The sequence below is a fragment of the Diceros bicornis genome, chromosome 17 (genome assembly GCF_020826845.1).
Source record: "Diceros bicornis minor isolate mBicDic1 chromosome 17, mDicBic1.mat.cur, whole genome shotgun sequence".
In the NCBI taxonomy this organism is placed as follows: domain Eukaryota; kingdom Metazoa; phylum Chordata; class Mammalia; order Perissodactyla; family Rhinocerotidae; genus Diceros; species Diceros bicornis.
In genome coordinates this window covers 32,525,180-32,548,405 of record NC_080756.1, presented here as the reverse complement: position 1 = coordinate 32,548,405, position 23,226 = coordinate 32,525,180, and the positions used below count along the sequence as shown (strand labels likewise).

The 23,226-nt window shown below is 37.4% G+C and overlaps 1 protein-coding gene across 1 annotated transcript in view; it reads right to left on the bottom strand.

Annotated features, from left to right (window-relative positions):
* The window catches only part of IPO8 (importin 8), a 71,791-nt gene extending 50,356 nt beyond the window's left edge, over positions 1-21,435 (bottom strand). The window contains exons 1-8 of the mRNA XM_058558570.1: positions 21,239-21,435; positions 16,195-16,276; positions 10,549-10,705; positions 7,373-7,531; positions 6,185-6,341; positions 3,279-3,368; positions 1,726-1,820; positions 1,019-1,103 (exon numbers count right to left, since the gene is read on the bottom strand). Coding sequence (XP_058414553.1) covers positions 1,019-1,103; positions 1,726-1,820; positions 3,279-3,368; positions 6,185-6,341; positions 7,373-7,531; positions 10,549-10,705; positions 16,195-16,276; positions 21,239-21,322 — 909 coding nt within the window. The 5' untranslated portion in view covers positions 21,323-21,435. The remainder of the gene's footprint in view (positions 1-1,018; positions 1,104-1,725; positions 1,821-3,278; positions 3,369-6,184; positions 6,342-7,372; positions 7,532-10,548; positions 10,706-16,194; positions 16,277-21,238) is intronic.
* Positions 21,436-23,226: the final 1,791 nt, after the last annotated feature.

Below are 23,226 nucleotides of genomic sequence, written 5' to 3'. Positions count from 1 at the left end.
TGTAAGATGACAGGTTTGAAGCATTTAACTTTATATCACTGACAATAAAGAAGACTAAGAGGTATAAATTTATAAAAATTTAGAAACACCATCTACATCATTAAAGCCTTTTACTATGTCTGATTAATCTTTGCTTCCTCAATACAGTCCTTACACAGCCAGTGCTCACTAGTTATTAAATTTTATTTGTTGAAACATAAACAAAAATATCATGATTCAAAAGGCAAGACAGATCAGCCAATCTTCATACCTATTTGTCCATCATAGTTTTTACATATTAATATCAACTTGGATTATATCTCAAGAACTCCTAGTTTTCACTGTATAGAATGGTTCCCAAACTTTCACAAAAATGTATAAGTTCTCAGCTGAAAGTCTTAGATTCTGAGCTCAACTCCTCTTAAAATAGATCAATTCGTATTCTATAAATCTTCTGGTAGAAACGCTTAGAACAAAGAGGCGAGGCCCAAAGAAATAGAGGGTAAGAAACTCATAAGAGAGAGTTAATAGAAGAACCCAATCTAATACTGGTGACTGCCACACCAGTATCACAAACTTAAAAGGTTTGAGTCCAGCATCTAGGAGTCTGGAAGGGCACTTCTTGTGGTAGCTGCCCTAGGACATTTGGTTCTAAAACTGATGGAGCTGTGTTAGATTCCCAGAGCTGCCATTTCATCCCTATAAATATGCAACGTATTAATATGTTTGTAACCTAACTTTTAAAGGGATAGAAATGACTTAATAGCTTTCAGTAGTAACCACCCTTCTATTTAAAAAGCGTAGGTTTGGGCCGGCCCCGTGGCTTAGCAGTTAAGTGCGCGCGCTCCGCTGCTGGCGGCCCGGGTTCGGATCCCGGGCGTGCACCGACGCACCGCTTCTCCAGCCATGCTGAGGCCGCGTCCCACACACAGCAACTACAAGGATGTACAGCTATGACATACAACTATCTACTGGGGCTTTGGGGGAAATAAATAAATAAATAAAATTTAAAAAAAAAAAGAAAGTGTAGGTTTATTACCTGCTGAATTCCCACTGCATAGGTTTTCAAAAAGAATTCAGAAAATTCAAAGTACTCTTTTGTGACATTTCCTGGGCTTCCATATCTTAAAATACAAAGACAAAATGTTTAAATACAGTTAATTTTAAAAACAAAGCATGCTCACTAGTTTAAATGCAGTCCCTTGTTGAAAGATCTATTCTATTTGTGCAGAAAATGAACACTTTCCCCTTTTTTCACAAGCCCCAAAATGAAATCATGGTGAGCTGTTCTTAGACTCTGGCCATACTTAAAATTTCAGACAGAAGCTTCCACCTACTTAACCAAGAGCTCCTAAGGGGCAAATATTACAAATAGAAATATGTTTTATCTGACATATTTTCTTTCCAATAAATGCTTTTCTAATTAAATCTGACTAACTTTCCTACGGATCTGAGTGGCCAAGCACCTTCTTGTACCATTCCCGGACAGTTCCAATGAGCTAAACAAGGTCATTTCTCCATTCTTTATAAAGAACAGAAAGATCCAGAGAGGACTGTCCACCTCATTATGATCTCAAAGTCAACAATCAGTTCAGCCTGCTTTAAAACAGAGGGCGACTTTTTGCCCTCTGTGGCTCTAAAGACAAATGATCATATACCATGCAGCATCAAGGGACCTATCCAGTTTTATTATAACCAATACTGAGATACTGACCGTAAGATCCTGAATCTAATAAACAGAATTACCGCTCAAAGAGACGCGCTACAATGTGCAGTGCCCACTTCTTACACTTCCACCAGACTAGTTCTGGTCTGTCATCCTCATCAATTTGCAGAGTCTCCTATGGGAACAAAAGCACCCAGATTAAATTCATGCATAATAAAAGGGTTTATGTGACTAACAAAGGCAGAATAAATCTTGATACAGATTGAGTAATATTAAATGTGAATTTAGATTGCCATACACATGCAAATTCTTACTTATAAATTGCTAGGTAGGAATTAAATAAGCACAGCAAATTTCAATGCTGTTGTTCACATTTATCTCCTATCTTTAAAAGTTCCAAATAAGCAGAAAACAAAACGCAAAACACCATATCCCTTGAGGAAACACTCTGGGATGACAGAAAAGTTCTATGTCTTGATTTGAGTGATAGTAATACAAAAGTATGCTCATCAAAATTCACTGAACTGTTCACTAAGTTCTGCGCATCTATGTACATAAATTAAACCTCAACATATTTTGTCCCAAGACGTGGACAGAGGAAAGAATACTGCACACATTTGGAGACAAGCTTAAATTCTAAAATATTTGATATATTTTAATTTAGCTAATTTGATTAGTTATTTGAGTTAATTTGACAGATGAAATATAGTATCATTGTTATTGCAGATAAAAATAAGACACCACCTTTCACCTATCAAACTGGCAAACTTAGAATTTAATGTAACAGACATTTTCAGTCACTGCTTATTAAAGTATAAGCCAGGGCACTGTTTCTGGAGAACACTCTGCAAGAACTGTCAAAGCCTTAAGTACTGCTAGGAGTTTATCCAAAGAAAATAATCATGCATGTGCATAAAAATTTAACTACGTCCTCATAGTTTAAAACACTAAAAAACTAAAACAACCTGAACATTCAGCAAATAAAGCATTCAACAAAAACGACAGTATAAAAAACATTCATAATCATAGGGCCAGCCAGGTGGCGCAGCAGTTAAGTGAGCGCACTCTGCTTCGGTGACCTGGGGTTCGCAGGATCCCGGGTGCGCAATGACACACCACCTGTCAAGCCATGCATGCTGTGGCGGCGTCTCACATAAAGTAGAGGAAGACAGACATGGATGTTAGCCCAGGGCTAATCTTCCTCAGCAAAAAAAGAGAGGAGGGTTGGCATCGGATGTTAGCTCAGGGTTGATCTTCCTCACAAAAGGTCATAATCATAAAAAATATTTATAATAGATTTTAAGTGAAAAATGAATTTCAAAACAGTACCTACCCATACCATTTTTATCAATGAAATACAGCTGTATATTGATGCAGAGAAAAAAAGACTAGAGGAATAAACATCAAGTTTTAAAAATGGTTTTGAGCATTTTTAGTAGGATTAAATATAGTTATTATTTTATTAATTTTGCTTATCTGAACTTTCTAAAAAATGAGTATGTATCATCAACTATTTTTATTACAGAGTAATTTTTTTTCCCAAATAGCAGGCTGGGATAATAAATCAGTCTACCACAAATATTCCAAATACAAGTTGTCCCCATTTCCCCAAAGAACAGAAGCCCCTTCTTACAGGAGGAACAGTCCTGTCAATAATGGTTCGGAAGATCTCCATCCATGCTGTCATGGTTTGGTTATTCACCAGCTGAAGAGGCAATGCATACTGAAAGCAAAAGAACAACAACATCAAACAATAACTCCTCCCCTCCAAAAAAATCAGAATGTTATCTATATTGGAAGGTTGAAATATATGCAATGGCTAACATTTGACCATGCAAACAGTAATTTCAAATGGTTCAACTTAAAATAGATCTATAAGCCTATGTATGTAAATCAAATTTTTAAAATCTAGAAGTATACATGCCACGAATTATGTCTCCAGGCTACATTTTTAAAATCAAAACAAAATTTAATACAGATAAAAAATAAAATAAGGTCACTTTTACTCATCATGAGATTCCAGATAAGTGATTTTTTACCATTTACCCGTGTGTGTGAAATTTTTTATTTTTCCAGTTTTATTGAGATATAACTGACATATAACATTGTGTAAGTGTAAGGTGTACAACATGATAATTTGATACACATATATATCACAAAATGATTACCACAATAAGGTTAGGTAACACCTTCATTACCTCACATAATTCCCTTTTTTTTGTGGTGAGAACTCATTTTAACCACTTTAATGAAAATATTTACCTCATGAAACATTTTTGCTATTACTTCTCTCTACACTGTAGCATAACACCACAGTCCACTGTGTCACACAGTGTGCGTCCCCCCGCTACACTGTGAGCTACGGGAGATGAGGCATAGCGCCTCTGAATCCACACAGTCCAAACCCTGCTGCATGCTAAGGACATGACGATGAGCAAGAGACATAGTCTCTGTCTTCACAAAGCTTACACTCTAGTTAGGGAAAAACACACATTTAAACAGGAATTACAATATGGTGTGATACACAGTACAGATAAAAGCAATACAGTATGGATAGAGGGGCACGAGAGGACCACCTAATGCACCTGGTAGTGTCAGGGACAATTTCCAGGAAGAAGTGATATGCCAGCTGAGACCTGGAGAAAGAGCACAAACTGACCAGGGCATCATGGGGAAGAACAGTGCTCCGGGCAGAAATACAGCACTTTAAAGGCGCAGAAGTGAGAAAGAGCACGACCTGGTCACGAAGCTGAAAGAATTTCCCTATGGCTGGAGTGTGAAGCACAAAGCTAAGAAGGATAAAGCATGAGATGGGGAGACGAGGGTCTTATAGGCCCTGTGAAGAAGGTCACACTTTATTCTGAGTGCACTGGAGCCTCGTTTGGGCTTGAGATAGGGAACAGAGAAGGAGCAGACTCACGGTTGGGGGAGAGTGATGCTGAGTTCACTTTTGGACAAATTGAGTTCCTAAGTATGTATGGAATATTCAAGTGCCCTGGACACAATAAATATTTAACAAATGCTTTGTAGACAAAATCAATTAAATTGTATCATACTTCTTAAAACAAATTTTTCTGCCTCTTCCCAAATTGTCCAACAATCACTTTTCACTTATATTATCACTATAATTGTGCCTCTTAAAACTCTCTAAATTTTTGCTTCCAGGATTCTCAGCTGGAGAATATTACTATAGTAGCATATAATAGATTACCAAAATGGTTAAAAATGTTGAGATTTTTCATTGGATTTTTTAGGTTTTTGACATGTACATGTTGAGAGAAAAAATTTCAGATTTTGCCCTCTTAGTTAACCAAGTAGAAGTAGAGGCTTTGGGGAAATTATTTCATTAGCCTCTGTCTTACTTCCTGATTCCTGGCTAAGCTTCTCCGAATGGGAAAGGGAAGTCTAGCCTCTGAGTAAACGAGATATTACATTCTCTAATGGCAAAACATCTCACTGAATAAAAAATGTTTGCCTCAGAGTCAAGTGATTCTCCTGAGGAAGATTTCTGAACAGTGCTTTAATAAAAAAACAAAAGCACCATAAATCTTCCTTCCTTATTACTTAAAAAAAAAAAAAAGAGGGTGAGGGAATGTATTTTCTTAGTATCCTAATTTCTTCCCTCTTCTCAGATGTGCCACCTTCTCCTTTCTTTCTCCCCCAAAAGAGCGGAGCTGAAAAAAAAAAAATCTGCCTCAGACTGTCTCTATTAAAAGTTTAAAAGACGAAGCTAAAAATATAAATCTTTATTGAAGTTAAATATTCTGAAACAGTACAAAAGTACTTAAGTCAGATATGAAGCCAAGAACAAAACCAAACTCTCTTGGCTCTTCAGCTTGATAAAACTACCCTCTTGCCATGACTAATTTAACTAGAAAGCATGTAATAGAGCTTTAATTCATTCGTCATGAAACAGTTTAGACCAATGACAATTATTCTTTCTCCATGCAGATCTAAATAATTTACCCAAGTCTTGCAAGGATTAAATTTTAAATACTTTTATATTTAAAACATTCCCTAACTTCTCTAATTATTTTTTAGGTTCGTATATTAATTTTCTTTATAGCTTTCAGAAAAGAAAAAAGAAGTAGTTTAAATGAACAGAAATGAGGCACTAAATCTTCTGTATTAGCTTTAAACTGGGTCAAATGCGAAGAAACTACCATCAGTATGATTTCCCAATAAAAGAGGGACTCTCTTCTTTTCCTTCCTCTTCTCCTGTAATCCTAACTAATTTACAGGCAGAATGCTATGGACAGATTAGTCAAGTAAGCAGGTTTTAGGGCAGTTAACTACCCTGCCAGCACTTCAGACCCTGGAGTGAAAGGCATATGGACATTGAATCTCAGCTCTGCCACTCAGATAACCTTGGACAATTAAGTTAATTTCTGTGAGCCTGTTCCCTCATAAGAATTTTTTTTTAGGAAGCATGTGAGAATATATAACAATTTTTAATAATAACTGACACTTACTGAGCACTTTCTATGCGTCAAGCAGAAACACAAGGCACCATATTTGTCTTCTGCAATAGAAACTTACCTGAACGAGTGCATAAAAGATTTTCAGAATCTGTTTCTGTAGTAATACAGAATAATGTGAGGAATCAGGAAGGAGCTGCATGATTTGCTGCTGAATACGAGGCAGAAATATTTGCATTGCTGCTATAAGAGGTTCTCTTTCCTCTGCTTTCTTATATCTACATGAGCAAAGACAAAAAGAGAGAAAAATAATTTCTCCCCCACAAAAGAGAGATCATCAATGAATGAAAAAATATATTTTTTAAAATTATATAAAGCTAACAAAACAAAAATACTCCAAACATTGGCTTACATTTCGTTTGGATTGTTAGAATAAACTTGGAAGGAACTTGGAAAAAGCGCATCCCTGTTTTAGGCAGAATACCTATAATCTTTCTAGAAGAGTTAGACTGGTTTAAAAGAATCCAAGATGGTTTTGCAACTTTCCTACATGAATTTTTCTAGTACTTAAATTAATTTTCATCATACCACAATTCTTCCTATAAAATACAAGTTGATATGCCAGTTTAAATAGACATTCCTATTACAGAACAAATAATGTGGGGAAAAAATATTTCCTCTCCTACTATCCTAAATTGAGAAGTTCAAATAGTTTACAAACTTAGGTGCTCTTAGATCATTTTCACAGGTATAAATCTACAGTATTCTCTAAAAATTCTAAAGAGTATGAACTAACTAGTTTTTTAAAAGGAAAACTACAGGACTTTGCATGCAGGAGTAGTAATCCTCTCAGAAACCAGAAAGCAATGCTATTAAATGCAACACTAGCACCCTCGCCTCCCAAGCAATGTTTATGGAAAAGAAAGTCATTAGCAAAGAAACTAATATTTTCTATCTTGCATCCAAAAAGGTAAATATTTGCTTTACTTAATAATGTGTTCACTTGAAGACAAATGTTAAGGTACCTCTATATCAGTTTCCAAGGAAAGCTGTTAATAAATGGTCCTCTGAAACTAACAAATAAGTTTGAGAAGCACTGTATATCATATCACTGCCTTAGAGATTAGCAAATTAAAGATTAAAGGTTCTTTGAATAACTGCAATAAATAAACATGTTTAACTGTGTGTAACCCAACATTTCCCAAACTAACCTGATTCTGCAGAACACCCATAGGAGACCCCTCTATGCAATTTAATTCTTTGGAAGTAACACAAGTCTGGTATCTTCAGCCAATAGAAATCAACTTACTCATATGTCTTCACCAGTTGATACAGACATAATAAACTGCCAAGCCAGCTTCCACTGCTCTGTGACTGCAAGTAATAGTCTATCTTGTCGACTACCGCCGGCCAGTGACCAGGGAAATCGTATTTAATGATGGCACGGAGACACATTGTTAACTGGACTCTATACAGTGGGGGGAAAAAGTTCAAAATCTAAGTCGTTATAAGTATCAGGTTTCAAAGACCTCTCATATTTCACAGAAAAGCACTCTAACTCCTATTTACCTACATTATATCGTTATTTATCTGGGGTGGGGGTAAAAAGAGCAGTCCTATAAAGGAAAAACTCCTCAGTAGCTCAACTCATTGAAAATAAACAGAATGGAGGATTTCCCAAAATGAATGACGCCTTTCAAATGGTCTTATCCTAAATACAGCTTTGTAAAAACAATGAGTTTAAAAATAAATTCATAAAAAATTTTCAAAAAAAAGAGAATGAATCCACCTCAGCTTGGCAAAATTTCCCAGCTTGTTATATTTTGTATTTTGGTTATAATATCCTAAAAAGAAAACAAAACAAAAAAAGTATTGTATCATATCAACTGGAAAAACTTAGCCTAAAAATGGTCAAAGAAAGTAAAACAGAGGCCTGCATAATGGTGGGAAAGGTCTCTGTGAGCCAAAACCTTGAACCATCCATTATCAGTTAACAGCCAACAGGATGTGTTGCACTTATCAAAACTTTCTGAGGGGCCAACCCAGTGGCGTAGTGGTTAAGTTCGTGCACTCCGCTTCGGCAGCCCAGGGTTCACAGGTTCAGATCCTGGGCGCAGATCTGCATACCACTTATCAAGCCATGCCGTGGCAGGCATCCCACATATAAAGTAGAGGAAGATGGGCATGAATGTTAGCCCAGGGCCAGTCTTCCTCAGCAAAAAGAGGAGGAATGGCAATGGATGTTAGCTCAGGGCTAATCTTCCCCACCAAAAAAAAAAAAAAAAACCTTCCTGAGATACTAGTTTTTGTACTTTCAGTATAAGAAACAAGCATTAGCTAGCAATTCCTGAAGAGGAAAGTTAAGAGCTATTTCCAAAGAAATAAAGAAAAAAGCAACAGGAAAGACATAAAACAGAAAAAAAGAAATCCCTTTAATAAAACCACAAAGCTAAGCAATAAAAGATATGATGTCATACTCTTAGGTCAGTAATCATTTCCTCAATGTGATACCAACTATAATTGGCATTAAAAAGAAAACGAGAGAAAAAATTTCTCTTCTACAAACTATCAATATGTCCTCACATGGTGATTTGCAAATGGTTAGAAAGTGATCCTGGGGCCCACCCCACGGCTTAGCGGTTAAGTGCGCATGCCCCGCTACTGGCGGCCCGGGTTCGGATCCCGGGCGCGCACTGACACATGGCTTCTCCGACCATGCTGAGGCGGCTCCCACATACAGCAACTAGAAGGATGTGCAACTATGACATACAACTATCTACTGGGGCTCTGGGGGAAAAAAAGGAGGAGGATCGGCAATAGATGTTAGCTCAGGGCCGGTCTTCCTCAGCAAAAAGAGGAGGATTAGCATGGATGTCAGCTCAGGGCTGATCTTCCTCACCAAAAAAAAAAAAAGAAAGAAAGTGATCCTGGCTAAATTAGGACTCCATAGTGCCAAAAAAGCATGTGTTCAGTTGAACAGCCAATAACTTGAATTCACTGAAATGAAACAAACAAAATAATGCTTTTCCTTACGTTACCAAAACTATTTGAAAAATTTCCTTCACAATACTTTTAAATAAACTTCAAAAATATTTCTTCAAGTGTGATTACAATCAAGCCTTCAGTACCTAAAAGAAGCAAAGCCACAAAGAATTATCTCATAATAAAGATAAAGGTCTGTTCTTGGGCTACCAGCCGCTGTTCCTAAACAACAAATAGGTCATATTTGTGTGCAATAAAACTGAAAATTTTCATTTTTTTAAATTTCATCTTCAGGTTGACCCTCTCAATCCTTTCTCATTCCAAGTCAAGCAAAGAATGGCTATGAACGGCCATCCTTTCATATATTACTGTGTAGAAGCATTTCAAGATTCAAAGAGATCTGAAAACGTAAAGATTTTGACAAGAAATGGATACATAATGGTACCATAGAGGAGCCAGTGCAAGGGTGGCATTTGGGCAACTGATGCTAATAATGGTGATTTTTCTTTAACCAGTACACACATTTTCTCCTCTTAACTAACAAAATAACTGCACAAAGACGAGTTCAACGTTTGTTCTCCTTCCTCACCATTCCCCTCATACTTCCTTCCTTTTCTACTACCTATGTCATAATGTACATTAGACGCTCAGAGATAGTTATATCTAATCTCTTGACATTAAACAATTTCATTCCCCTATCTCAGTTTCTATTTCCCTCCTCCATTTTCAAAAAAGAACCTAATGCTAGCTCATGCTGAAAAGAATTTGTTTCTCCTATTTTAAGACTGCAAAACTTATGTGACTCTACAGCTGCACTGTCCAATTGGGGCAGCCACTAGCTACAGGGGCACACTTTAAATCAATCAACATTAAATTAAAAGTTCAGTTCCTCAGTTACACTAAACACATTTCAAGTACTCAATAGCCATCCATGCCACATGGCTAAATATTAGACAGTGTGGCTACAGAAGATGGCCATCACTGCAGAAAGCTCTTCTGGACAGTCCTGCTCTATAGCACCTAACCTGCATTTGGAAACCAGGAGACAATTCTTCTAGTTTATACCTACTCTATCCTATCTTCTCCAAAGGAAAAGATACTCAGTTCATAAAAATGAATAAAAAGATGGATAAAGTGTTCAAGAAAAGTGGTAGGTTAAAACTCCCACAAGTCAATTTCCCTGTATCAAGGAAAAGAAAAGCAAACAGTAAAAAGTCAAGAGATCATAACTAAGAACATAGGTTACTTACATAGCAGGGATTTATACAATTTTAGTTAAGCATGATTTTTGCCTTAACTCTTTCTGTGGCAACATATGGCCACTAAATCTTTTCCAAAATATTGTGAGGCAAAGACAAATAAGCAAAACAATATTCTTTGAGTGCTCATCTTCATTACTTTACCTCTTTAAAAAAACGAACTTGAAGCTGATGATTAAATCCAGCCTCCCCCATCCATATATTTTGTGCTTCCTACTAGTCACATAGATATAGTATAATGTACCTCACTAGATCTGGAGACCGAATTATTCCTTCCACAATGTTATCACGTATTTGCTGGCGATCGTTTTCATGAATGTTGAATGGAAATATTGCTTCTCCCGGTGGAGGTTCTCGGTCCGGCCAGTACTGTGTCACCATGTTCTTCAAGTAAATGGCAGCTAAGTTAGAGAAAAAAATGCTAATGAAGCAGTATGGAAAAGGTGGCTTTAATTCAGTTTTAAAGAGCATGAAAGGCTAAGCCCTTCAATGCTAACACGACACCCAGCAAAAACGGAGAATCTTACAGTCATAAATAGCCAAGTGAGGAAGGGAAAATGGATAAGAACTTAAAGATTCCTCTTTAGCTAGTAAAGCAAGTTTAAGCAGAAAATCTTTCATTAAATCAAGCTCCAGAGATTATATGACAGAAAAACGATCTAGGAATCAAGTATGTATCCTTAGACTAAATACAAGGTGGTCTAAATGAGATCCTCCTAAATGTACTTTGAGATCATAAGAGTCACACTGTTCATACTACCTAATGACTCAGTTGACAACAGGTGAATTCTACTGCCCTTCAGGTAGATTGCTTATTTGGTTTATTTTCTTTCACTGGCTACTATCCTGCACTAGCATTTTGAAATATCTATGCTTTTCATAGTATTTGGTAATTTTTATCTAACCCTTTTAAAATATTTACCACGTGTAAATATAATAATGGGGAAAAGGACATCAGCCTTCAAATATTTTTGGAAAATCTCAGGAAATTTCTTATCTGTTTATTTCTATCAAAATACGTAATCAGTGATTTTGTTCCCATACTTTTTAACCATGTTCAACATTTAACGAAAGGCTGCTGAAAGAAACAAGCTGACATACTGCTGCAGGGTTCTGATAGGGAATGTGAAGCCTTCTAATCATCCCAGCTGAACACTGAATGTAAATAAATACTTACTTACAATGTCATATTCTTATATATACATAATATATAAGAATAAAAAGAAGTGATCTGCAAAGCATTATGAGTTTATTCCCTTAAATTTCTCCTCTCTCTTCTTCCCTCACCTAACCCCTCCCTTTATCCCAATTTTAACATAAAACTAAATTGGCTCATAAAAGCATTATACCACAGAGAATAAACCAACATGTTCTACACTGGCTATAATACAACAGAAATGTAATGAAATTACGAACTTGACATCCTATAAGCTTCTTTTTCATTAGTTTTGATTCAATGAAGTTCTGAAAAAGATAATTCCTCCTAGGATTTCCACTTTTTTGGATAAAAATGAAAATTATTTGAGAGAGAGAGAGAGAGTGTGTGTGTGTGTGTGTGTGTGTGTTAGTTTGGGTTTTTGTCTTATTTGTTTTTAATTTAGACCACACAGGCTCTGAACTAAGTACCATCTTTTATCCCAGTACATTTATTATATTATATAACACCAATTGGCAATAAAAACTTATAGACTGCTAAAAAAATGAACAAATGAACTAAGAATATGGTCCAACCTGTCAGCAGTTCAAACTGATTGCATGAGATTAATCTTTGCACAAAGAAAAATCAACTATATTATACACAAAATCATTTTAATTCCTATAGAACTAGTCTTGAAAATAAAAGGCAACCTTCAGACAGCAAAGAAACAGATATGGTAAAATCATAGACTTATAACTCAGGCATTAAATGCCGTTAATTTTACAACTAAAAAATATTTTTATTATGGAGCACCATTCAAGACAGCCTATATAAAAGGCACACTGACCAATTTGTATACGTTGAAATAAATCTGCAATTAGTTAAAATAAAATTGAATTTAATGTAATAATTTGAAAAGAGGATATTAATTACTCTTATGGATAATCGCAGTTTACTACAGATAATGAAGGAAAAATACCGAAGATAATTGAAACTGTATCAATAATCTATAAACCTCCCTTTAATCATTAAATTCAAGTATCTATCTAACCATCTGCCAGAGCTAAGAAACAAAACACAAATACCATCTTAATCTATTCATAGAGAAATTAAGTATTAAACTTTGTTTTTCTGCAAAATCCACTTACCATTCCAAGCATCTTAAGCTTGAAATTACCACTCTAAAACGTATACACATTTCCCTCCTTCACGAGCACAATGAATCATCACTCAAGCTCTATGCTCTGGACCCAGGGCCACAACTACGCAGGGTTCCATAACCTCAAAGCGGAAAGGGTGCCATTATAAACTCAGCAAAGCAGAACGCTGTGCTTTTTGAGTGGATATTTCTAAGCTTTTCCATTTTTCATCATAACTAGTAGCCTCTCTCTCCCTTGTTGTTATTTTAATCTGTTAGGCTAGGAGAGGCTAGGAAACCAGATAACAAAGTGTGTATACTCTATCTAGAAAAAGATTCAATAGATTCTGAGTAAGAGCCAAGGAGCTTCCTACAAATAAGACACATGAGTTTTAATAAAGGAGCTTCTTGAATGCTTCTGAACTGATCAGAGGCATCTTTCTGTTTACTTCTAGGTTCTGTATTCTAGAATGCTGAGGTTAATATTAACAAATAAATAACCTGTGAATAACTTAACTATCAATTGAATTTTTATATCCTCTCCCTATCCATCTTTTGGAAATACGTACAAACAAACTCAGAAGAACAAAAAGCAGGCAACTTACAGAACAGAGAAACCACGCTATTTGTCAAACGATGGTCTCACATCAGTCACCAACGATGACTTTTTTTTTTTTATAATTTTATTTATTTATTTTTTCCCCCAAAGCCCCAGTAGATAGTTGTATGTCATAGCTGCACATCCTTCTAGTTGCTGTATGTGGGACGCGGTCTCAGCATGGCCGGAGAAGCGGTGCGTCGGTGCACGCCCGGGATCCGAACCCGGGCCGCCAGCAGCGGAGCGCGAGCGCGCGCACTTAACCACTAAGCCCCGGGGCCAGCCTTCAGCTACTACTTTTAAATCCAAACTATTCTTCTGCTCATAGCAACTCCAAAATGCACTAAAGAAGTCACATTTCTGAACCTAGTTTACATATGTTAGAGCATCTCTCTTCTCTTCAGAGGTAAGGAGTAAAAAACTGAAAACAAAGTGACTTGAGAGATTCCTGATGACAACTATCCTAAATTTAAGATGGGCTCCCTTCTCTGCACACTACATTATAATATTAATAATGCTATTATGCCTATCAATACCTAAAAAGGAAAATAGTCAAGCAAACATCCAAATTTATTTTGTTTTGCTTGCCAATGTGAAAATATTACATTGTTTTCCTATTCCTTCACAGTAGGATAATAAAGGACATTCACTAAGGAGCTTGCTTGATGGTAACAAGAATATTTTAGAATTGTACACAGACAAAAGAAACAAGAACTGAATATTTTACAGAACTATGTCTTTCTACTTAATATTAACATAATTTTTTTACAGCTTTATACAGGCTGATTTTTTTCTTTTAATCAAAGATCATATCATTCTTTTTTAAATGTCATGCTAAAATGATAAATTGTCTGGGTGTCACCATAAGGTTCTTGGAGCATCCTTGTATTTTAATAATAGATTAAATAGGACAGATAATTTATAAATGGCATTTAAATTTAGGATAGTTATAATATAGAATTTTAAACAGTGTATTTCAGACTCTGTGATAAAATGGATGCTTCAAGACAGAAAATTGCCCTAAAAAATTAGAAATTATCAACTACCAAAATAAACTCTGTCTTGTGGCTAACAGATTTGAAATCTACATAAATTATAAAGAAAAAATTGCCTTTAAATGTTTATATTTTATACCAAAACTTAATTATCTAAGTTATTAAGATTCAAAGTTGTATACAGTTGGTGAAGATAGGGGGAACTTAGCATTCTAAAGTAGTGTTGATAGAAAAAGTAAGCAAAAGCAACTTGGTGATAAGATTCAAATGTTAACATCGTTAATATCTATTTACCTAGCATTTCCATTTCTTATCATTTATTCTGTGAAAATATTCCCACAAGTATCCAGAGATATATGTCCAAAGATACTCATTTTAGAATTGCTACTATCAACAACAACAACAAAAAGAAACAATAGAGGAAATGTCCCTTAATATCAAATTGTTTAAATAAACTATGGTAGTTCTGTACAAAAAAATAGTGAACAATTGTTAAAAAGAATGAAGTATATATATATAAATACACTGACATGGAACAATCCCCCAAGGATACATGGTTAAATGGAAAAAGAGGAAGTTATAAAACAGCATGTGTAATATAAACAGATTTTTGTTACTTTTTAAAACCATATCTACAAGAAAAAAAGAATTGGAGAACCATGCACTAAAGTTGAAAGCAGCTACCTTTGAGGGTGGGACTAAGCGCAATCTAATGTATAAATTCTTTGTTTTTGTAATGTTTATATGTCATATAAGGAAGATATATTAATTTAATAAATTGCTTTAAGATCTTTAAACATACTATTTCTACAAAGCTTCATAGGAACTTCACAATGGCCCTTAAATACTTAGGTCATTAAAATAGGTTCCATTTAGCAAAATGTGGTTCAGAACAGCCCTATTATATAAAACAAAGATTAAACAACTGAGAGTTATGGTTTCAAAAATCTTACACAGAAGTTTTATAAACCTTACTAAAGTAAAAAATAATTCCAACGTGAATGTTTTTTTCCATAGGTTTTTCTTGTCTTAACCACAAAGAGATCTTTTAGGAAATCATACCTACTGTTATAAATATTTTCCCAAAGCTAATGATTCCTTACATTTTTTCTGTTATGTTCAAGTAAAATTAAATACTTTTATCAGCATAAAGAGTATAATCTCATTTCTATAAAACTGTTTATCTATCCTTCTACCTGAGCACATGCAAAGACTAATAATGTTCACCTAATGTTAACGATGGGCATTTCTGAGCAATGAATGTTGGGTAATTTTTTTACCCTCTTCTTTGTATTCTTCTGCATTGCCCATATTATTTATAATGAGTATATGTCACTTACATAATTTAAAAAGTCTTTTTTTACATGTATTTTTTAATTAGCTACTGTCATTTTACCCCTTTTATCTTGAAATTAATATCTTTTCAGGACTCATGATGCACCAAGACTTTCTCCATTTTTTTACCTTCTGGGCTCTAATGACTAGCTCATAAAAAAAGAAAAGAAAAGAATACACAACATCATGGAACTACCATAAGATCCCACAGACTTAAAAGTAAGTTTCATGTTTAAAACAAAAGTTCTGCTCCCCAATCACATGGTTAGGAATATCTGTGTGATACATTACCTCCGTAATCTGACGGATGAATGGAGCTTGAATTCACATACATCAATTCATGGTCTTAATATATGGGCCCAAAGGCTAGGCCACAAGGAATCAAAAAGTTAGGGAAATTAAGCCATTAAAATTGGATAAGCTAAGGGGAAAAATAGCAAAGTTAAAGAGGCAAGGAATTGGTAAGTGGAAGGGAGAGGAGGAAAGAGAAAGCTAGGGGAGATTTAAGAGCTCAGTACCTACCTCAAAGTTTCCAGAGAAAAAGAAAGTGAGTTTTTAAGCCATTAGAAATACTTCAGGCGTGCTTCCTATTTTTTCAAGAAATCACAGATATTTAGAATTAAAATAAAACTCTAGTTCTACTTTCACCTATACATAAACTAATAAAGGATAAAAAACCGACTCACCTGCCTGGCGTACTGGGAATTCCACATGGTCAGAGACTATAATCCGAAGTAAACTGGGGGCAAAATTGATTATCTTGTAGGACTGAAATTACAAAGAAACATTTTATAAAATAGGGAAATATAAAAGAATAACTATTAGCACCTGTTCCTGAATATATTACTAACCAAATAAAGGAAAACTTTTAAGGTGAGAGAAACTCTCCAAGGCAAAATGAAGATTAATAAAATACTTCAAGTCAAAAAAACTTACAATAAAGTGATGACTAAAAAGTATGAACATTTTTATGTTTTTTTTTTAACACATATTGTCAAAATGTTCTCCAGAAAGGGTGTAGCAATTTGCACTCCCAACGGTGTGTCCATCTATCCAATACAGGGATTAGCACCTTATTCATATTTTAAATTACATTTCTGCTAGGTTGAATTTTTTTCCTGTTTGTTGGCTATTCGTTTTCTTCTACTCATTCCTTATTCCCTTTATCCTTTTATAAATGGAATATTTGTTTTATTCTTAATAAATTCTAAGAGCTATTTATGAATCTAAAATCTCAACCTTTTATTTGACTATACATTGCAAGTTTCTTCTCAGCTTATTTGTGCTTCAATTTTGTTTACGGTATTTTTGAAAAGAGGAAAATATGGGCTACAGAAAACAGGAGATCTGACACAGGATAATGGACAACATCATGTTAAATAGCTACGCATGAGCTATGGGGAGGAACCAGTGGGCCTCACAAGACAGTGTTGAGAGCTGTCATCACCAGCTGTCCTCTGCTGCTGCATCATCTTTTAAACTTAACGATGCCCAAGTGAGCCTGTGGTGATGGAGTGCCTGCTGCCTGGTCATTTCTCCCCACAGACAGGTTCTACTTTGACCTACTCCCAAGTTTGGCCATGGTGACTTCAAAAGTAAGAAAAATACAGAGCAGCCCATTCCTTCTGACCATATTCCCTCCAGATGTCTAGTACCTGGACCATGTTACAGCCCTGCCACATTCCCAGAGCTTACACTTGGCCTTGCCTGCTGACATTCCCAGAAAAGACTCATAAATTCTCAGTGAGGGTAAAGCCAGACAATGACGCAGAGAGTCTGTTCAGCTTACCTCCTCCCAGGAGGAGGATCTAGGGTGGCATCCCTTTCAATACATGACTAGGTTTATGCACACCACTCCGTTTTTTAATTTATCATCTTTCCTATTCATTTACTTATAATAGCATCTATTAAGATAAATGTTTGACTAAAAAATTTGGAGAAAGCTGGCATCTAAAATATTGATACTTTCCATCAAAGAACATTATGCTTTCCAAATCTCTCTATATCCTTCAGTAAAATTTTGAATTATCTTATATTTGTTCTTCCTTTCAACCTGTAGAAACCTCAGAATCTTAAATCTGTTATATATGAAAAATTCTGTTTTATCCATAATTAAACCACCAGAATTTTAAAGCAGTTTTTAAGAAAACAGATTTAACAGCAGTTTACAGGAGTCAAAATTAATACAGATTCAGCCCAATCTTCTATACCTTCTACATTTCCATTATTATAAAATAACTCATGTTTATAACTTTTGAGATCCTGGAAGATCTTGTAGTGAATCAAAGATTAAAACATCTATAGTTTTGTTCTAATCTATATAGTTTAGTTACTTATTTTAAAAATCTTATCACATGTAAGTACAAAATAACTTTTATACTTAGATTAATGCTACTTATTTGAGAGTAGTTATTTTAGAGACTACTTTTATTTCAACACTGTTGCCATTGTACACATTTTGGAACTCCTTTTTTTCCAACTGTTTGCCATGTCAAAGACCTTCTGCCACTTTTCGTCTTCTCCCTTCAGCCTTGATTCAATCTACGTGAATTTGGCCAGCTAAGATATTCAGTGCTAAATTCAGATATATTCTCATACTACTTTCCTCACAAATAATCATCGAATTTCATTTCCCACCTTGGGCTTCAAGTTTCTAAGAAAAAAAAAAAGACATTTCTCAATGATGTTTTTGAGGATATTTACTTTATATCCGTGAAGTTTTCTGAAAATAAGCAGTTGATCTGCTTAGCCACATTCTGCATTTTATGAGAACTCATTTAACACAAAGACCCGATGTCTTCCCATTTTCCGCCTCACCGCCCCCACTACATTAACTTTTCTGGTCTTCCAAAAGGCCAGGTTGAGGGCCTTGACTGAACTTGCTGTTCCCTCCATTCCTCTCCCAGCTCTTCACCCGGTTCACTCCTTCACAACACTTAGGTCTCTACTCAGTGTCATTCTTCAGAGAATGACTGCCTTATTTATACATCCCAACACAGTCTCTCCAGGGCTTTACTCTCTGTAGCACTTACGACCTGAAACTATATTATTTACTTGTCTATATCCCCACCAGAATGCAAGCTCTATGAGAGCAGAGTCTTGGACTAGTGCCTGCTAGAACTCGATAAATATATGTTATGCATATAAGCAAACTCTCTTAAAAGGCAATAAAAAGGACGCCTACAGATGCACAGAAAAGCAGGGATTGCAAAGCTTGGCAATGAAGGTACATATTTTTATTTCCCTATTGAGGCCACATAGAGAATGATTTATTAAAAGATGACACCTTTCTGGATGAGTTACTGGAGCAAGATATCTACTCATTCCTACTTCCCTATGCTGCTGCTAAAGGGACTTCTGGGTTTAGAGACAGTGAGAGATATGTACAGGATGCATTCTTAATATCCTGAGATAAAACTGAAAATGCATTTTCCCAGAGAAACAATATCACGAATACAGTCAAGGAACCAGTCGCTGGTAACAGAAATATGTTGGCTACACACAAAAAAAATAGCTCCAAATAAGAATTTAGCCTTTGGAACACAGGCTGTTATGTTTTCAAGTTGCCTACTCTTCTAAATGGCAATTGACAAATCAATCAGTACACTGTAGGAGCTGCCCCCATTTCCTATGCAGAGCATATTTGCTGAAGGGGGACCTAGACTAAAATAAATGAGCTGGACTCCAATCACTTAGGGTAGATTACCCACCTGTTTATCCAACAAAGTAGGATGTTACAGTGGTAGTAAAGGATAAGCATACAAAACCCCACCTTATAACCATGTTTTACTATAAGGTTATGCGACAGTATATGTTAGTCTTCTACTTACAGACAATTCAAAAAATATTTAATGAAAGCATATTATAATCCAAAGCATTATATAAAATATAAATGTTAAATGAGTGGCATAGGAATAAGCTACTTTGAGAAGTTGCAGAGGAAACTGCGGTCTATGATAAGTTACGTAGACATGGAGCAGGGCAGAGTGAGGATGGAATGGATTTGGATCGAAATATCATGAAGATAAAAAGAATTGGGTCCTAAATGTGTCTTCTAGTTCTGCAGGCTTTCCCACCTATCTTTTCCACTTCTCTAAAGTCGACTGCACTTATATACTAATGCATCAGAAACAAAGCACAGGCAGGCTAACAGAGGCAGGAAAGCACAACATGGGATCAAAGATATGATCCCTATTCACACTATCAAAGTAATAGTGATAACAGCTGGCCTCATTGTGAGGCGAAAGGGGTCACAAACAGGCCAACTCTCCTGTTCACACTAGCAGATTGCAAATTCAGCTCTTGCTTTGTTCCCCTAACCAATCCCTGGATTACTATTCTCCTAGCTAATCCACAAATAGTACATCTACTCTGCAAAGCCCAAGACAGGTACTGACACTAACTTCCCCCTCTTCTGAGTGACAGTCCTCTTTCCGAGGCACCAATACATTCCCTTTGGGCTTCTGCGCAACTCAACCTTCTCTCCGGAGTCAGTGTCTCCACTCTCCCTTTTATCTCTTGGGAATCCTGGATTCACACTTACTCCAAACTCCACCCAGATTTCCCATTAAAATAATCCCTTTCAAAGATTCACAACACATATCTGGACTTTAACGTCAACTCCAACCAGGGAAAACCTTAGTGAAGTCCTACAGAAACATTCACTTAGGACAGTTGTTCTCACACTTTAGGAAGCACAAGATCACCTAGCTAGCTAATTAAAACGTGATTGGGCTCCACTCACTGCGTTTCTGATTCTTTAAGTCTAGAGTGACTTAAAGTCTATGGGGATAATCTGCACGTCCAACAAGTTCCTAGGTGATGTTGATGCTGCTCATCCTGGGCAACACTTTGAGAACCACTAATTTAGGTATATTCCTTTACATTTTAAGGATTACTGCAACCTCAAACAGCTGTCACTCTATCCTGGGGGTAGACTTTAATTTGTACTTTTTAGTGAAAGGTCTATAATTCATTCTTACAGGTGAGGAGGAGAAAATAAGGTAGAGTTTGGGATCATTAAAATTTTGAAATATGGTGGTAAGGCTGGAATTAGGTCAAGGCTAGTTAGTAGGAATAGAGGATGGAGGATAAAAGAAAGTCTTACACATTTTAGCGTTTATAAGAAATCCCTCCAAACAAACATTACTCGACGTGTCTTTTGTAAAGCAGCACCACCATGAAAATTGCCTATTCTTCCTAGAGCATTTCCCGACAGCATTTCCCAGCGCTCCAACAAAATTCTGCCAATCAGTGTCAAAACAATCCTGCCAACCCCACAGAAGCAGGCGATGGGCAGGGTTACCCACAGCAACACCTAAAAAGGGTTGGGTCCGGAGAAAAGCTGAACTCAGATTTGAATTTTAAGTGAATTTTCCCACCCTCGTCCCCAAGTCAGCGTACTGAAGGAAAAGAAATTACACCCTGAAAACACAAGCAAAGCTTGCTAAAGCTTCTTTCTGCGGACCAGGCGGGCTGAATAAACTGCACTGGGGAAGGAAACCGACACAACAAGATGCAAAGGTGGCCAACAGGTGCGCGAGCTGTTCAGAAAAGATCCGGGGAGCGCCGCTAAACTGGAGCCGGGCCGGGGGGCGGGACAGGCCGAGGGAAGCGTCAGGGTCCGGAGCCCCGCGGGGTGGAGAGGGGGGCGCCGAGGAGGGAGAGCTCGGCTAGCCGGCGAGAGGCGCCGCTCCGGCGGCAGGGGGGCGCCGCAGGCCCGCTCCTCACCTGGTTGAGCTCGTTCTCAGCGGCGATCCGCAGCTTGGGGTCGATGGTGCCCTTCAGCGCCTGGATGATCCGGTTGAGGTCCATCTCCCCGGGTGGGGGCTCCGCGGCCCCCGGACCAGTAGGCCAGACTGCAGCTTTAGTTTTCTTCTGACCCTCTCAGCCTCCTCCTCCGCGACCCCTGGACTACCTCACGCCCCACCCCCCGCCACCGTCGCCACCTGCAGCCACTTGCTGCGCCACTCTGACTCCGCGCCCCCTGTCCTCCCTTTCTACCCCCCACAACTCGCTCTCCATTCACCCTTTTACGACAGCCGGTGGGAGGCGGGAGAAGTGAGAAGAGGAAGCGGCTCTTCCTTTACGGCGGCCTCTTCCCCCGGGCGTGATGCTATGGCCGCCCCCACAGGCGGCCGCCATGCTGTCGTACGGAAAGTGGGCAGCTTCTTCCCCGGAGGGAGACTGAACTCACTAGCTCCGGCAGGCGGCCGCCATGCTGCCGTACGGAAAATAGCCTCCCGCCGCTTCCCAGTGGGAGAAACGAGCTGGCTAGTGGTCTCTTTACAGCTGCTTCCAAATTAAGCATCTATGGAGGGAGTGGCACTTTTTGTTAGTCTGAGCACTGACTGGGCATCACAACTGAGCCTGTTCCAGGGCAGACTTGTTGGGACCTTGAGATTATCTGGCCCACAGAAGGACGCGGTCCCCTGGGTCTGTGGGAGCCATCATTTCATTCATTGACTGAACATTTGTTAAACATCTATTTTTGAACCAGAGTACTGAGATATTTGGGTACCACATTATAACAAGATGAATTCGATGCAGGTTATCTTGAAGGAACTTACAATCTGATAGAAGAGACTAATTTAAACAGATAAAATTTATTTACAGAGTAACTGTGGAAATAGATCATAAAAACTAGCTATATGCCTGAGGGTTTCCGAAAAACTTCTGGACCTTCTCAGAAAAGTAGTGAAAAGCAAGAAGGGTTATACGGTTTCCACCCACTGTGGCCATATCTGGCCCCACAATTTCAATGGCATAAAAATATTAAGGAGCTAGTTTTTCCTGAGGCTAACCCAGAAAGAGTCCTCATTACATTTAGCAAAGAAGATGACTGTGAGCAAAATACATCTGAGGGGATGTGATCTTTCCAGGAGCAGATAAGATAGATTTGTTCAATCAAGAGAGTAGAAAATATGTGGCAGAAAACTTGGCTTCCTGAAAGCTATTTCCTCTGCAGAGGCTGTAAGCGGGACAATGCCCCTCAACTGGGTGCAAACATGCCTAACAATATGTCTCTGATTGCTTCCAGTTTTGCCCATCTTTAATCCATTCTCCATACTGCCATCAGAGTTATGTTTCTTAAAGGTTAATACTGTCGTGTCCCTTCCTTGATGACATCTCATCAACATCAAGATAAAAAACAAAGTCCTTAGCACCACTTCAGAGTCTTTTGAAACAGTGTCTTTCACCTCCACACAGTTTCATTAACCCACTCTTTTGGACCTCATGATAATCTAAAACTCCTTGACCTCTGAAATCTTAACTCCAATATCTTCTTTTTAACTTAGGATCTATTCTTCCATCTCTCTCCCTCAATAATTCTACACCTGTTTTCCAACTCAATCACTTTTCCAATTCTCCTGAGTCTCCCCACTCCTGACCACACATCCTTCTTTGCTATTAAACACCCAATTCAACTTCTCAAGTCTATCCTTGACCCACTGTGCAAACTGATACCAATAAAAAGGTGTGTGCTTTGCTAAAACTCAACAATTGCATTCCTTGTCTTTGATCAGCACCATCTTCCATTCTCTCACCAATTGTTCCAACCCTCAAGACTCTTCTCAAATTCCCTACCCCTTCTCACAGAGCCCTGCAGAGATGAGCAAAGTCATCAGACTCAACTTGCTCAAACACAAATTAATCCCTGCTTACCCCTCCTCACCTCCTTCTCTCTAGTCTGAACCCAATCCTCTCCCATTTCCTCT